Source organism: Tupaia chinensis, unplaced genomic scaffold (genome assembly GCF_000334495.1).
Source record: "Tupaia chinensis unplaced genomic scaffold, TupChi_1.0 Scaffold139431_1, whole genome shotgun sequence".
Lineage (NCBI taxonomy): Eukaryota > Metazoa > Chordata > Mammalia > Scandentia > Tupaiidae > Tupaia > Tupaia belangeri.
Genome location: NW_006199316.1, coordinates 1,739,191 through 1,752,120, shown reverse-complemented (window position 1 = coordinate 1,752,120; position 12,930 = coordinate 1,739,191). Strand labels below are relative to the sequence as shown.

The 12,930-nt window shown below is 46.6% G+C and overlaps 1 protein-coding gene across 1 annotated transcript in view; it reads left to right on the top strand.

The window, feature by feature from the left end:
• The window catches only part of TENM4 (teneurin transmembrane protein 4), a 665,800-nt gene that overhangs the window by 530,635 nt on the left and 122,235 nt on the right, over positions 1–12,930 (top strand). Inside the window, 2 exon segments of the mRNA XM_027765687.1 lie at positions 1–142; positions 7,710–7,736. The exon segment at positions 1–142 is cut by the window's left edge and continues 15 nt beyond it. Coding sequence (XP_027621488.1) covers positions 1–142; positions 7,710–7,736 — 169 coding nt within the window.

Below are 12,930 nucleotides of genomic sequence, written 5' to 3'. Positions count from 1 at the left end.
GGGACCTGCCGCTGCGAGGACGGCTGGATGGGGGCAGCCTGCGACCAGAGGGCCTGCCACCCGCGCTGCGCCGAGCATGGGACCTGTCGCGACGGCAAATGCGAGTGCAGCCCGGGCTGGAACGGCGAGCACTGCACCATCGGTATGGCAGGCAAGGCCCCGGGCCCTTCTCTGGCCTGCAGGACGTGTGTCTGCCAGGGCACTCCAGGGCCAGCCTGCATGATTGCATGTGGGAACGGGGCCAAAGTCCTTCCTCCTGGTGACATCATGACTGCCTCTTCCTATACCTCTGTTGTACTGAAACTTAGGATCTGGCATTTTCAGCCTCACTTGCCCCTGTTGGTGTTTTCCAGGCCCAGCTGGGTAGCCCTTCCCAGGCAAAATGACAAAGACCTGTGTTAGGAGCCGTGTTTTTAGGAATGGCACAAACCAAACCCTTCCCTGCCATATGGCAGCTGTGGGCAAGTTCCTTCACTTCTCTGGCCTCAGCTTCCTTACCTGAAAGCTGAGATAATTATCCATATAAAGAGTGTATAGATGTTAATATCTCACTTATTATCTCATTGGGTTGGCTTGAGTTAGGTCTGAGTCATCCATTCCCTCTGCCCCCATCACCCCTAGGGGGCCAGATCCCCCAAAGAGGCCTAGGATCCTGGAGAGAACCCCACAGGGCTGGAGGCCACATATGCATCCCATTAAGCCTGGGGTCCCTCCCTCCCATCCCCAGCTTCCGTCCTGTCTGCATTTGTCTCCTTTCTCCTCTCTTGGGGCTCCTGGCTCCAGCCCCCGCTGAAGCAGCACTGTCGGCGCTTTAAAGGCAAGCTGATCAGTCCTCTCCCTTCGTTTGCCCTTCCTGCTGGCTTTGTTGATTTTAAACACAGCCAGACGTTTTGCTTGGTTTATTATCCTGGAATGAACACTCACCCAAAGCTCTTTATTGAATCAACTGGTTTGTGTATGTGTGTTTTAACTTCTTCCCCTTCCAATTTTTCTTTTTCTTTTTCTTTTTTTTTTTTTTTATTTTTTTAAAGGAAGGGCCTGTGATCAGATGGTGAGCACATGCCTCTAGAAGGCAGGATTCCAGGTGCCTCTCCAGCTCTGAAAGTTACCTCTTGGGTCTTATAGAAAGTTTAAGGCAAGTCCCAAAACTTTTGAGAGACAAAGGAATCTGAGCAAATGGAGCAACCCTTACCTCTGATGGGTTTTTTGTTTTGTTTTGTTTTGTCCTGTTTTTCAATTTTCATTCTTTTTGCCTTTTGATCCGCCATCAATTTAAATCCTTGATCAATGCCTCTGCACCATCACCAAGTTTACATGCGGCCCTGGGACACTGTACACTCACTAATATTAGTAATAGTGATGGACCGAGTTTTGAGACTTGACGGTGTGCTGAGTACTGTGCTAAAGACTGTGTTGTTTTATCTTCCTAACATTCCCCTGGCAAAGAGGCATTATTCTCCCCTTTTCAGGGACCTGAGACTTAAAGTCCCATAAGTTTTAAGGAAGTAGCACAGGGCCGGGAAGCTCAACCTCCTCTTCAGCAGCCGCTTGCTCTGCAGTGCTCACAGGGCGAAGCCCAGACTCTCTCCACCATGTTGGGGCCGTGTCCTTCCTGGAGGCAATGCCTTCTGCTTGTGCTGTGTGCAGAGCTCCTCGCCTGACTTGCCCAACCGCACCCTCCACAGAACTGCACAGCGGCCACCGTGCAACCTTCGCTGCATTTTTTTTTTTTAGGGTCTTTGCCAATAGGGCACATGTGCTCACTGGAGAGAGAGACAGACAGAGAGAGGGAAGTGAGAAATCACCTCCCAAGGGACGGCCATGCTGCAATCCCATTCTCTTCATTCTCTTTTGGGCGCACATGCACCCATACCTGGGAGAGAGACAGAGCTGCCAGGTCCAGGACTCAAACCATGGTTGGCCATGTGGGAGTCCAATGCTTTAACCACTATGGCACCTGCTGGTCCCACCTCCTCACTTGTTTTTACAGCAGAATGTGCCACATCATTGACTGTGGACTACCCAATGGCTTCTTCTTCCTACTTAGGACTGTCCTCAGTGACAATGGTGCTAGTGTCCAAGGGGCCTCTTCTTTAAACTGTGTTCTTCCCTTTCCCTCTTTTTCTTCCTGAGGATGGACCAGCCTCTCAGCCTCCCAGCCCACAGAAAGCCTATCCCTATTTGAAAAAAAAAAAAAAAGCAAAGAAACAGAGAACATCCTGTTTTTCACCACTTGCCTGCAGAGTCCTCGGCTCACCTTACCAAATTCTGAAAAGTTTATAAATGTCAGACTCTTTTACGATAAAAGTGTTTCATCTGAGTTCAGTGATGAGGGACTTAGGCAGTGGTCCCTGAGCTCAGTCACGGATGACTCATGACAGGGCTCGTGGGCAGGCTGTGCTACCCCAGTGTCTTGTGGCTATTCATCAGCCTGACTTTAAGAATGTCCCTTTTATTTGGATGCCAAGAAGGCAAACCGTCCTCTCTTCCCTGCCCCACATGCCCCATTGACACTCTCTGAGAACAGAATCCTCCTTGAAGTGGCAGCTGCTTTTCCCCTGCAGATAAGAAATACATCAAGGTAAGCGTGCACGATATGAGAGGAAGGTTGACAGTCCTAAATACCAGAAAAATGTCACAGGGCATTGAAGGAGTAATGGACTAGTCACAGTGGCTCCGTTGAAAGGACTTTGGCTCCGAATCCTATCACCTCTCATTGTGTGGTGAGCATTTCCTTTGTCCTTGTCTGATTTCCCTGCATGGCAACTTCTCTCCATGGGTCCCTGCCTATGGCCAGCTGCGTCCCCATGGGGAACCCAACACCCTCCTGCTAAAGGTTCTGCTCCACTACCCCGGTAGGGTATAGGGCATGAGGGAGGGATGCAACTTAGAGAAATAACAGCAAGCACCTGCCTTTTCTTGTTGAAATAGAAATGAGGTGAAATCCATTTATAATCGTTGATGATATTGAGAAGCATTTTCTGATGTCTCCAGGGAACTTCACCCCCAGCTAGGATCATATAAGAAACGAAAGAAACTTGATGTGAAAAGTTAGAAATTCCATGTGCTAAGTTTCCCCGTTATCAGATTTCATTATTACACAGTCATTATCGTGCTGCGAGCTCCTATGCCGCTATGTAGTTATCGCCCACACCGGAGGAAGAACCGGTGTCCGTGGCCCTGACCCAGAGACCTCCATGCAGTGGAGGTAAAGAGAGGAGGACCCATTTGTTTATACATAGCTGTGCTTCATAAGTAGGAAAGACACTTGGTTACTTACTGCCGGAATAAAGTATTTAAAGTATAAGACAAATCTGGGCCCCTCGTAGCTAAGTCCCTAATGCAAGAACCTTTTTACGCCAATGATGTTTGCCAGAGCCAACGGTTACAGTAGGAATTCAATTTCTTATTTAGAGACTTTGCTCAACCTTTTCTTTTACGGAAAGCACTTGATTTTTCTCCAAAGAGGTTGGTTTTCAGAATAAAAGGGAATGACAGTGGCTCCTTTTGGGTGGTGATATTTTTATCAACAACAACACTGAATCCTAGTTTCTTAAGTTAGGAATGACCTGTTTATTTTTCACCTTAAATAAAAGTCTTTGGTGAAAGCACCGTAGGCTATACATGTAGTTCTGTGGGGCTTCCGTTTCCCACCAGGAATTCAAATGGGAGGGCTAGGGGAAGTCCCCAGGAGTGACATAATTCCAGCCCTCTCCTCCTCCACCCACCAAATTCATATCTCCCAGCCCAAAACCGAGCCACTCTCTCCTAAAATTATCCCACGAGGAAACAGGAATTGCTCATTCTTGCTCTTGTTACCCAACCCCAGTACTCCCACTTGCGTTATATGGAACCCAGTTTTCCTAGTCAAGAAGTTAAGGTAAGAAGGATTGAGCCGGATTCATTTTTCAAGTATGTGGTCAACACAGAATCATCAAAAGCATATTTTTGGATGTTTTTGCCAAGAATTTTATGGGTCTCTTAAGTCCAAAGCTTGACCTCTGATTTCCTTTAGAAAAAGCTGAAAGTCAGTTAAATATAAGAAGGTGTTTAATTTTTTTCCTGTTTCTTTGAAAACACTACTCACATTTTGGATCAATTCTACGATGGTTATTTTATCACCTCAGGGCCCCACATCTATAAAGTCTCAAAAACACGTGTGGGAAATGCCAGCTTCTGATTACATTTGTAAAATTCCAACCTTGACCCGAGAGCTGTGGTTGTTCAAAATGCCAGATATACAGAATTATTTACTAGACTGCAGGAGAGCTGTCCAATCATATAAATCCTGATTCTTAAACAAAAGCCTCCTCTGGGAGTACAGACCAAAATAATACTCGATGGTGCAATTACTTGGATGAGCAAAACCAGACTTCACGATGAAGAGACGTGATCCCGGACGGCTGCAAAACCTTCTGGGGTGCTCTGTCCATTTTCAAATGGTGGCTCTCCGGTTTCTTTTTTGTAATCAGACAATTCTAAAGCGAGATCTCACCCATCACTCAGGAGGTATCGGCGCCTGCACGATAACCCTATGCTAATCCCTCCTCGAAAGTATTCTCTCACAGCAGGACCTGTGATCTGACGGGACCAGTGTTGACAAGGAGAAAAAGAAAATGCCCAGGGCTCTACATCAAGTTGTTAGAGTAAGAGTTCATTAGTTGTTGGTACTGGGAGATCTCAGCCCACACGTGATAGGAGTGGGAAACAGGAGGACAGTTAGTGGCCCTTGTGAGCTCCTCTCAGGGTGGGTATCAGTGGCCACCTACTCACCAATCCTTTATCCAAAGAGAGAAGCACCTTAACACATCTCATATCTTAACTAGAACACCTGTCTCTGGCGGTTTGTCGTCCATCTGAAAGAAGCCCAGATAATCGTGAACACACACCCCACCCGCTGTCATGATCCGCGTTTAATCTGGCCCACTGTGAACCAGTGATACCAACACGAGGACAGAAATGGAGAACCTCTGGCTGTGTTCTCCTGAACTTTGTACCGGGGTCATTGAAGCTTCGTAGAATTACTCGAAGAGAAACTTTTGGAAGCCTCTGTTGGTATAGGCAAGTCAAGGAAGAAGCTGTTATGATGGTGATCCTAGAAATGCCAGAGAAACCATCCTCATGCCCAAGGATCAGAGTTGGTGTCATAAACAGCTCTTCGCTGCCACTGTCTCCCTTGGTGACAGGCAGACAGTAGGAAATACGTGCGTACCATCAAAACTATGTGGTCTGCGAGGAAAGATGACTCTACTGCCGTCGTCTTCATCCCGAAGTCCTTAGGAGAGGGATGCTGGAATCTTGGGAAGTCCTGAGTCCACCATTCATATGCAATTTTATGGAGTTCCCATCATCTTTTCTAAAAGTTGGGACTTTAAAATCTGAATTTTAAAGTGATTGTACTCAAAAGAATTGGTGTCAAGGTCTTCAGACAAGAAAAGTAACAACAGTCTGGGCCTCTGCAAATGCCTTTTTTAAACACATGCCACTGGGCTGCAAAGACCCAGTTATCTCTTCTATCTTCCATAGTCCGAGACAACAAAGCTTTGTCCCATTCCCAGAAAACTCTGGGACTTGGGATTGACTGGCTGCTGGCAGCCTGTGGATTTGCAGCATGTCTCTTTGAAGCAGAGGAATCCCTTTTCCCTGCAAAGTCAGGATTTGAAGGTTGGAATGTCCACTCGGGTCTCCTGAAAACACACAGTGCTGACTGCAGCCTCAGCCCACCTCGGTCCTTCCATTAAAGGGAGGAAATCTTTGCTCACCACCAGAACCATGACATCATCATGAAGTTTGGAGATGATCAAGAGTTGGTGGTGACTCCATCAAAGTGATGCCACCTAGTGGTGTGGCCATTCGGCTTCTTATGATGACATCTTATCCGGGCTAGCCCTCCCTGCGAGAGCTGTCCAAGCTCACCCCACCTCTTCCATACTTGGGTGCAGGGATTACAGAGCCTTATGGTAAGACCCCCTACAGTACTCTACAGATCTGAAAGCTAAGAAAACCGCCTGAGCAGGGAGAACCTGTGTGTGCTTGCTCTCTGGTGGCATCTCCTGGAGGACATCTAAGAGATTTTCTATCACTTTGAAAATCAGATGAATAAGCTACACTAAACCTGAAATGGCAGAAGAACCAAGGCCAGTCAAGCAAGTCTTCCCCTTGGACAGAGATGGTTCCTGTCTGTCACTGATTGTCGCTAGTTTTCACTGTGTGGCACTCCACAGCTTTGTTTGTTCACGCCTGCTTAATAAGCGACTTTCTGTGGTCTCACCTTCTGTCCTGCCCGCACATGGATGCCAAGCCCTTGTAAGAAGGAAGAGACTCAGGCAAGCCCAGTTGAAAACTCTGCCCGAGTTCCCACTTGGCGTGCAGCCTCCGGGAGTGTATCTCATCTAGAAAGAGAGGCCAGGTGGCTGCTGGACTAAGAACACAGCTGTCACTGGTCTTTGATAAAAACAACAGTGTCCATTCTACCCAGAGGAGTGAGAAAAATACAATTTATATGTTTTAATGAAGAGAGTAAGAATGTTCCTACAGCTCCTAGAACCCTAGAGCTTCCAGACAAGGCCACACCATGGCAGCTCAGTCCTATTTCACAGAATTTTGATACATTTGTGAAATCGAGCTGAGGTTGGGGTGCAGCCTGGCTGAGGGCATCAGGCCCCCCAGGGACTGCCGTGTGCTGGCCTTGTGGGAAAACCCGGGGGGAGGCGTAGGAAGACAGGAAAGGGAAGCTCCTCAGATGGCTGTGACGACAGCCTAGATAAGGGAGAACTGACGAAGGCTGCCCGGGTCCAAACACCCAGCCAGACACCCACACACACAGTGGGCTGAGTTTATTTCAGAGCATTGTTTGACACCAGTCCTTGCAACTGAGCAAAAGCTTAGATTGCCAAGTATCCCAAGGCTCGGACACAACCGTCCATTAAGAAACAGCATGCATCATCCTATCTTTTGAGTTGGCAAGCACTGAGAAGTGGCCAGGTTTTCTTTTCCTTTTCCGGTTTTTCACAGCGGCATCCATTGACCTGCACCTCACGTCTGCGTAAGATGCACCAGGGAGGGTGCATCTTAGCTCCACCACCCAGCATTCCACATCCGAGTATATGTGGGCATGTACACACGTGGCAAGTTCAGCCGTGGCAGGCAGGTGATCCAGTGGGACATTTGACCCAAGGCTCCACCAACCTCCTGTCCTTCATATCAGAGATGATCCTAAATTTGCACATTGCTGAGTTCCAACTTCTTGGGGACATCCCTGACCAGACAGGGTGCATCTGCTCTCTGTCCAGCTGTTTCTTCTGGAGGAAGGTGGGCACCTGCTCTGGGTAGACAAAGGGGCAAATTCCAGGTTCCCCAAAGCTGGACAAACCTGACGGAGCAGGAGTGTGGCCACTCACGCAGCTTCCCATCTTCCTCCCTCCTGTTTCCTGATCCACGTGTGTCCTGTTTATACCATCGTGTTTCCAACTCCGGTGTCACAGAACGAGTTGAAGTTCCTTTTGGTCCTCCCTGGAGAATGTGCTTGCTCTCCCTCCTCCTCTCCCATGCCACCCTGCCCTTGGTTTTATTTTCCCCACCACGGCCAAGGCTTGTCCCCAACATGGGGCACATCCCCCTTGTCTCCTTAGCACCTGGCATGGTTACGTGACAGGCAGTATTGTACTGGCTCAACCCTACCTTAAATGTCCTGTCTTTTATCTCCCAAGCTCACTATCTGGATAGGGTAGTTAAAGGTATGGTCTTTCTTCCTCTGATTTCCTGTTGTCTGTGTGTGTGTGTGTGTGTGTGTGTGTGTGCACGCATAAAAGAAGATGTGTGTATATAAAAGCACCTATACACCCCAAAGCATGATGTCTCGATGCTGCTGCATCCTCAGCTTTGTCACAGTATCCGCTGCCACAGCGGGTGGGTTTTTGGTCACAAGGTGGCGGATATACCTGGAGTGTTATTCTCCCCCTTAGTTACCCAGATGTTTGTGACATTACCATTATGCTGCTGTTCTCCACACACACGTGCACTCACCCTTCACCCTTCCACCCATCTCATGCCATCCCTACGGCCCCTGGTCCACCCAAATGAAGACGCTGAACCAGGGTGGGTGACCTGAGAGAGGCAGAGCCCAGAGCAAGCTAAGAAGTCTTAGGACCACTTCCGGCCACCGCCACAATCCGTCATCCACAGCCCTACACAGGGCACCCACTGAGGGCGAGGCACACGGAGCCGGAGGGAAAACAGACCCCCGATCTCAGGGAGTAGATGAGCTATTGGTTTGCTTTCCTTTTCGGAGAAGGCCTTCTTTGGTAAGTCTTATCTTTGAATAGTGTCCCTCCCCAAACAAAGTGACCCCATTTTAGAGATTTGCATGAATTAGGTGGTGCCTGGTTTTCCAGTCGGCCTCATTGCTCCAAGGATGTCTCAGAATGTGAAAATGGGTCTGCTCTTTGAGGACTCAGCCCTCTGAGGAGAGATACCATGTCACAGTCACCTTCTATCCTCAGGCCCTAACACAGCACCTGGTACAAAGTATGGACTCAGCACTCAGGGACATGTTCTCTGGAGTCAGACTGCCTGGGTTGGAATCCCGACCCCCACATTTGACAAACCAAGTGACCTTGGGCAAGTTACTTCAGAGCCTTCATCTCTAAAGTGGAGTACTAGCAGCACCTACCTCATAGGGTCAGCTGAGAATTAAGTGAAATACTCAATATAAAGTACTTACTACACAGGCAGGGTAGATGGGAATGAGCCTCTCAAGACGTGTGAGTTACACTATTTTATCATCGTATTCTTATTCTCACTCTTAATTTGGAGAAGGACGTCATTAGCCAGATTAATTTTTGAAATTGTAAAGGAAAAAGCTGATTTGGCTTTTAATAAGAGTAGCAGCTGTTTAAAAACATAAAGAAATGAGTTTGGGGAAACGTAACTGACTAAATGCTTTTCGGCTGAGAGAAGCCAACCGTGGCACAGGAGTTGCTGAGACCCATCAGCTGAGTGAGAAGCTGGGCTCCCCACATTCCTCTGAGCACGAAGTCATTCCAGACAGAGGCCTCGCCATAGTGTCGCATGCTGCAAAGACCCTGTGCTCTGCAGGCTACGACCCCACGGGAGGCCTAGGTTCAGGTCTCTGTCCTGACAAAAGGCTGGGTGCAGTGGCAGAGATCTGTAATTCCAGCCGTTTGGGAAGGCTGAGCAAGAGGGTCATAAACTGTCAGACCCTGTCTTAAAAAAAAAAAAAGTCATTCCAGGAAGAAAAAGTAATACCTCTGAACTTCTTTAAAAGAAGCATTTCACTCATAATTATCCGTTAGATAATTTAATGTTTCTATCTATTTAATGGGATATTTTTTCCCTATGATGTAAAGTTTTTCCCATCCATGAGTCCTTTTTTTTTCCTCCCCCCAAATTTTTGCCATAGGGCACATGTGCTCACCGGAGAGAGAAAGAGTGGGAAAGTGAAAAATCACTCCCCAGAAGGGATGGCTGTGCTGCAGTCCTTTGTCCTCTCAGGATTTGGGCATACACTCACACACGCCCAGAGTGATTTTCAAGCTACCAGGTCCAGGGCATGAACCATATTTTGCAGTGTGGGAGTCTAATGTCTTTACCATGCTACTTGCTGGTCCCACCTTCAAAAGTCTTAACTGAGTCCTGTGAGGTTTTTTTTTTTTTTTTTTAAGGAAAAATATATTCCCATTTGATTGAGAATAAAAATGGAAGATGTCGAGTGGTTCCTCCTGGGTGTCATACTTCCAGGAAGTGGCAGAGCCAAGCCTCTGGATTTCTTGGCCTCACCCACATTTCCGACATTCTGCCTCCTATCGCCATAAGTGACTGAAAATGTCATCTTCCAAACTGGCATCCTGTCTGGGCAGTGGCCCATATTCTCTCTCAAACCACCTGTTCCGAGTTCGATTCATAAAATATTATCACCAGACCTTTCGTGGGATTAGGCCACCACATCCTAACTTGCTTTAAAAGACAAATGTTTCTTGGCATAACCTAAGTTTGTACCAAACCCCCATCTGGTTGTCATTCTATTATAATGAGTACTAATTTAAAAAAAAAAAAAAAAAAAAAACGGAGACTTATACTTTACAAGCTCAGGACTTGTCAAGTGTTTTGAACTTCAGAGGCAAGTCCGCTTTCGCTCTGCGTTTTCCAGTTCCATTGTAGAAAATAAAGGGACAGTATTCACTCAGCAACCATACTAAACCTCTTACATGCTAGGAAATACGGGCACCACATGACAGAAATGATCCCTTTTCTTGGGGGTGCCATACAGTGTAGCAGAGAAGGAACTGTCAATTCCAACAAAATGTGATGAGAGTTATGATAGGAGAAGTCCAGAGGCCATTTAGCAAGGAGGCCTCTGCTCCCAAGACCCCGAAAAAGTAGGCAGGGCCTTGTATATTGTGGAATCTAACTTCTGCTTATAGAGAGCCGCTGTCAGTTCTAGGTAAGTGAATGTAGAGATGAAAATGTACAAGAGGACCAGAAACAGAAGCATGAAGCAATGGGGTGTTTGCTAGGCAACGGGTGTGTTGTGAAGCCCCCTTGCCACTTCACTAACAGAAATGCCTTCAAGGATTCTGAAAGTCTTCTAGCCACACCTGGTGCTGCGGCATGGGGGCTTCTTCAGAGGCTTAAGCAGAAGGTTGAAGATAAAGTGCTCCCTTGTCATTTAAAGGGCATCGTTTCTTTTGAAAAGCTGAGCCCTTCTCTAAACCTTAAAATTACATTATTTTGGCTCTAGCAAATGCCTGGCGTGAGTCCTTCCAGAGGGGATTGTTAATGTCACTTGGGCTCTGAATTATGGATGAGTTGCAGGGTTTGTGGAATTAATCAGCTCCGACGTGGGTAAGGCTGGGCATATTACTTTAAGAAAATCAGCAAGTCACCAGGAGGAGCCTTTCTCCTGCTGGCTAAGAAGGTGTGATTATCCCAGAAGCAAATTGCTGGATAAGAGCAAACCCCATTCCATCCACAGGTACCCTAGGTCTCTCTAAAACAGGACAGTGTAGATTCAGGAAAAAGGTGGCCCATTTGAAGCTGTTGACCGTGGGTAAAATGTCCCTGTGATTCCACATCTAGAGCTCACCCTGAGAACAGCTGCCCATCCAGGTGGACTCTGAGCAGCAAAGGATACATACACAAGGTGCCAGGTGCCCACAGGGCTCAGCAGAGGGTGTCATGGGATAGAGCAGTGCAGTGCTGTGGGGGAAAAGAGCTCTGAGGTCAATTGGAAAATGCTCTGGTAATCAAATAAGCAGGTTTCTTTATTCTGAGATTTTTCCAAGGCTTGGGTATTGTATTGCTCAGTGTGACTTTCTAGGATAAGAATGTAGGATGCAACATTTTCCAAACTTATTTGACCACAGAAGTTTGTTTGTTTGTTTTTAGAGATTTTTGCCATAGGGCATGTGTACTTGCCAGAGAGACAGACAAAAAGCAGCAAAAAGTGCCCCCTCCCCCCGCCCCAGAAGAGATGGCCATACCACAATGCCTTCTCCTCCATTCTCCTCTTGGGATCTTGGGCATGCATGCACATGCACCTGGCATGAGTTTTAAGCTGCCAGATCCAGGGCTCAAATTGCAATTGATTACGTGGGAATCCAGCAACAGAAGTTTGTTTTTAAGGACTTCATAGAACTAGTATTTCCCAAAGTTCACTTTGAGAGGTATGGCTTGAGATCATAAGACTCATTTTAAATCCTTCCTGGAATAAAATAGGTAATAGATTAAAAGAATATAAATTTCTCAAGGGCAAGGGATATATCTCACTTCCATAGACCCCAGAATTAACCCAAGGACTGCCGTCCAGCAGGTGTAAGGACTACTTGTTGAATTTAAGACTTGTTGAAATATTGGGTCAGTTGTGCTGGAAGGAATGGGCAGATCGTCTCTTCTAAACTCTTATTTTATAAATGAGAAAACCAAAGTCAACAGAAGGAGAGTAACTTCCCCAGCTCCCACGGGTTAGTCAGGTAGGAGGTACAAGAACCTAAACCTCTTGTCCCGCTCATTCACTTCTTCCATCAGATCTGTGCAGATACCAGACTAGGCCCAAAGTCACCTTTACAGAGCTGACCTTCTTACAGAAGGTGTAGCCTGTTAAGCTAATTGTAGAATTGACCAGGTAAGCATATTTGAGTCCACTAATACTGAGAGGAGGACAGTGTGGGAGGAAAGCATGACCCATGGGCCTAGGCTGGGACTCGCCCTGAACCCATCACCACACCCTAGCTTTTGGCCCAAACAATGACACAATTTGAACTGGCAAAGGGTTATATTCTTGTTTATGAATTTCTTAGTAGAGCTATACAATGTCACAACAAATAAATATAACAGTAATTTCAATAGTTATCATTCACTGAATGCCTTCTTAGGGTATCCACTGTGCTTAAATAATTGATATACATCATTTCGTTTACTCTGCTTAAGAACTCTTTCAATTAGGTAGTATCTCCATTTTACAGGTGAGAAAACTAAAGCTAAGAGCTAAGTAATTTGCCAATCATCACCGAAGTAGTAAGCAAAACAGCAGTGCTAGGACTTGGACTGAGGTTTGTTATACTCCAGAGTCTCTGTTCCATTACATTATGTAAATGTAGGATTACATGGTGTGAAATAGGAATTTCTATAGAAAGTTTGCATCTGAAAATTTTAGAGAAAAGTTACTTATTTTAGAAGTAGTCTCTATAAAGTGCCTAGCACAGCAGTCAGCCATTGTAGACCCCGAGTCTACAATGGCAGTTGTCATTGTCTTCACTGTCCTGAAACATCTAATCCAGGGGTTGGCAAATTATAGCCCACAGGTCAAATCTGGCCTATCACCTACTTTTATTGATAAAGTTTTATTGGAACACAGCCATGTTCGTGTATTTCTAAATTGTGTATGGCTGCTGTCAAGCTACAATGGCAGAG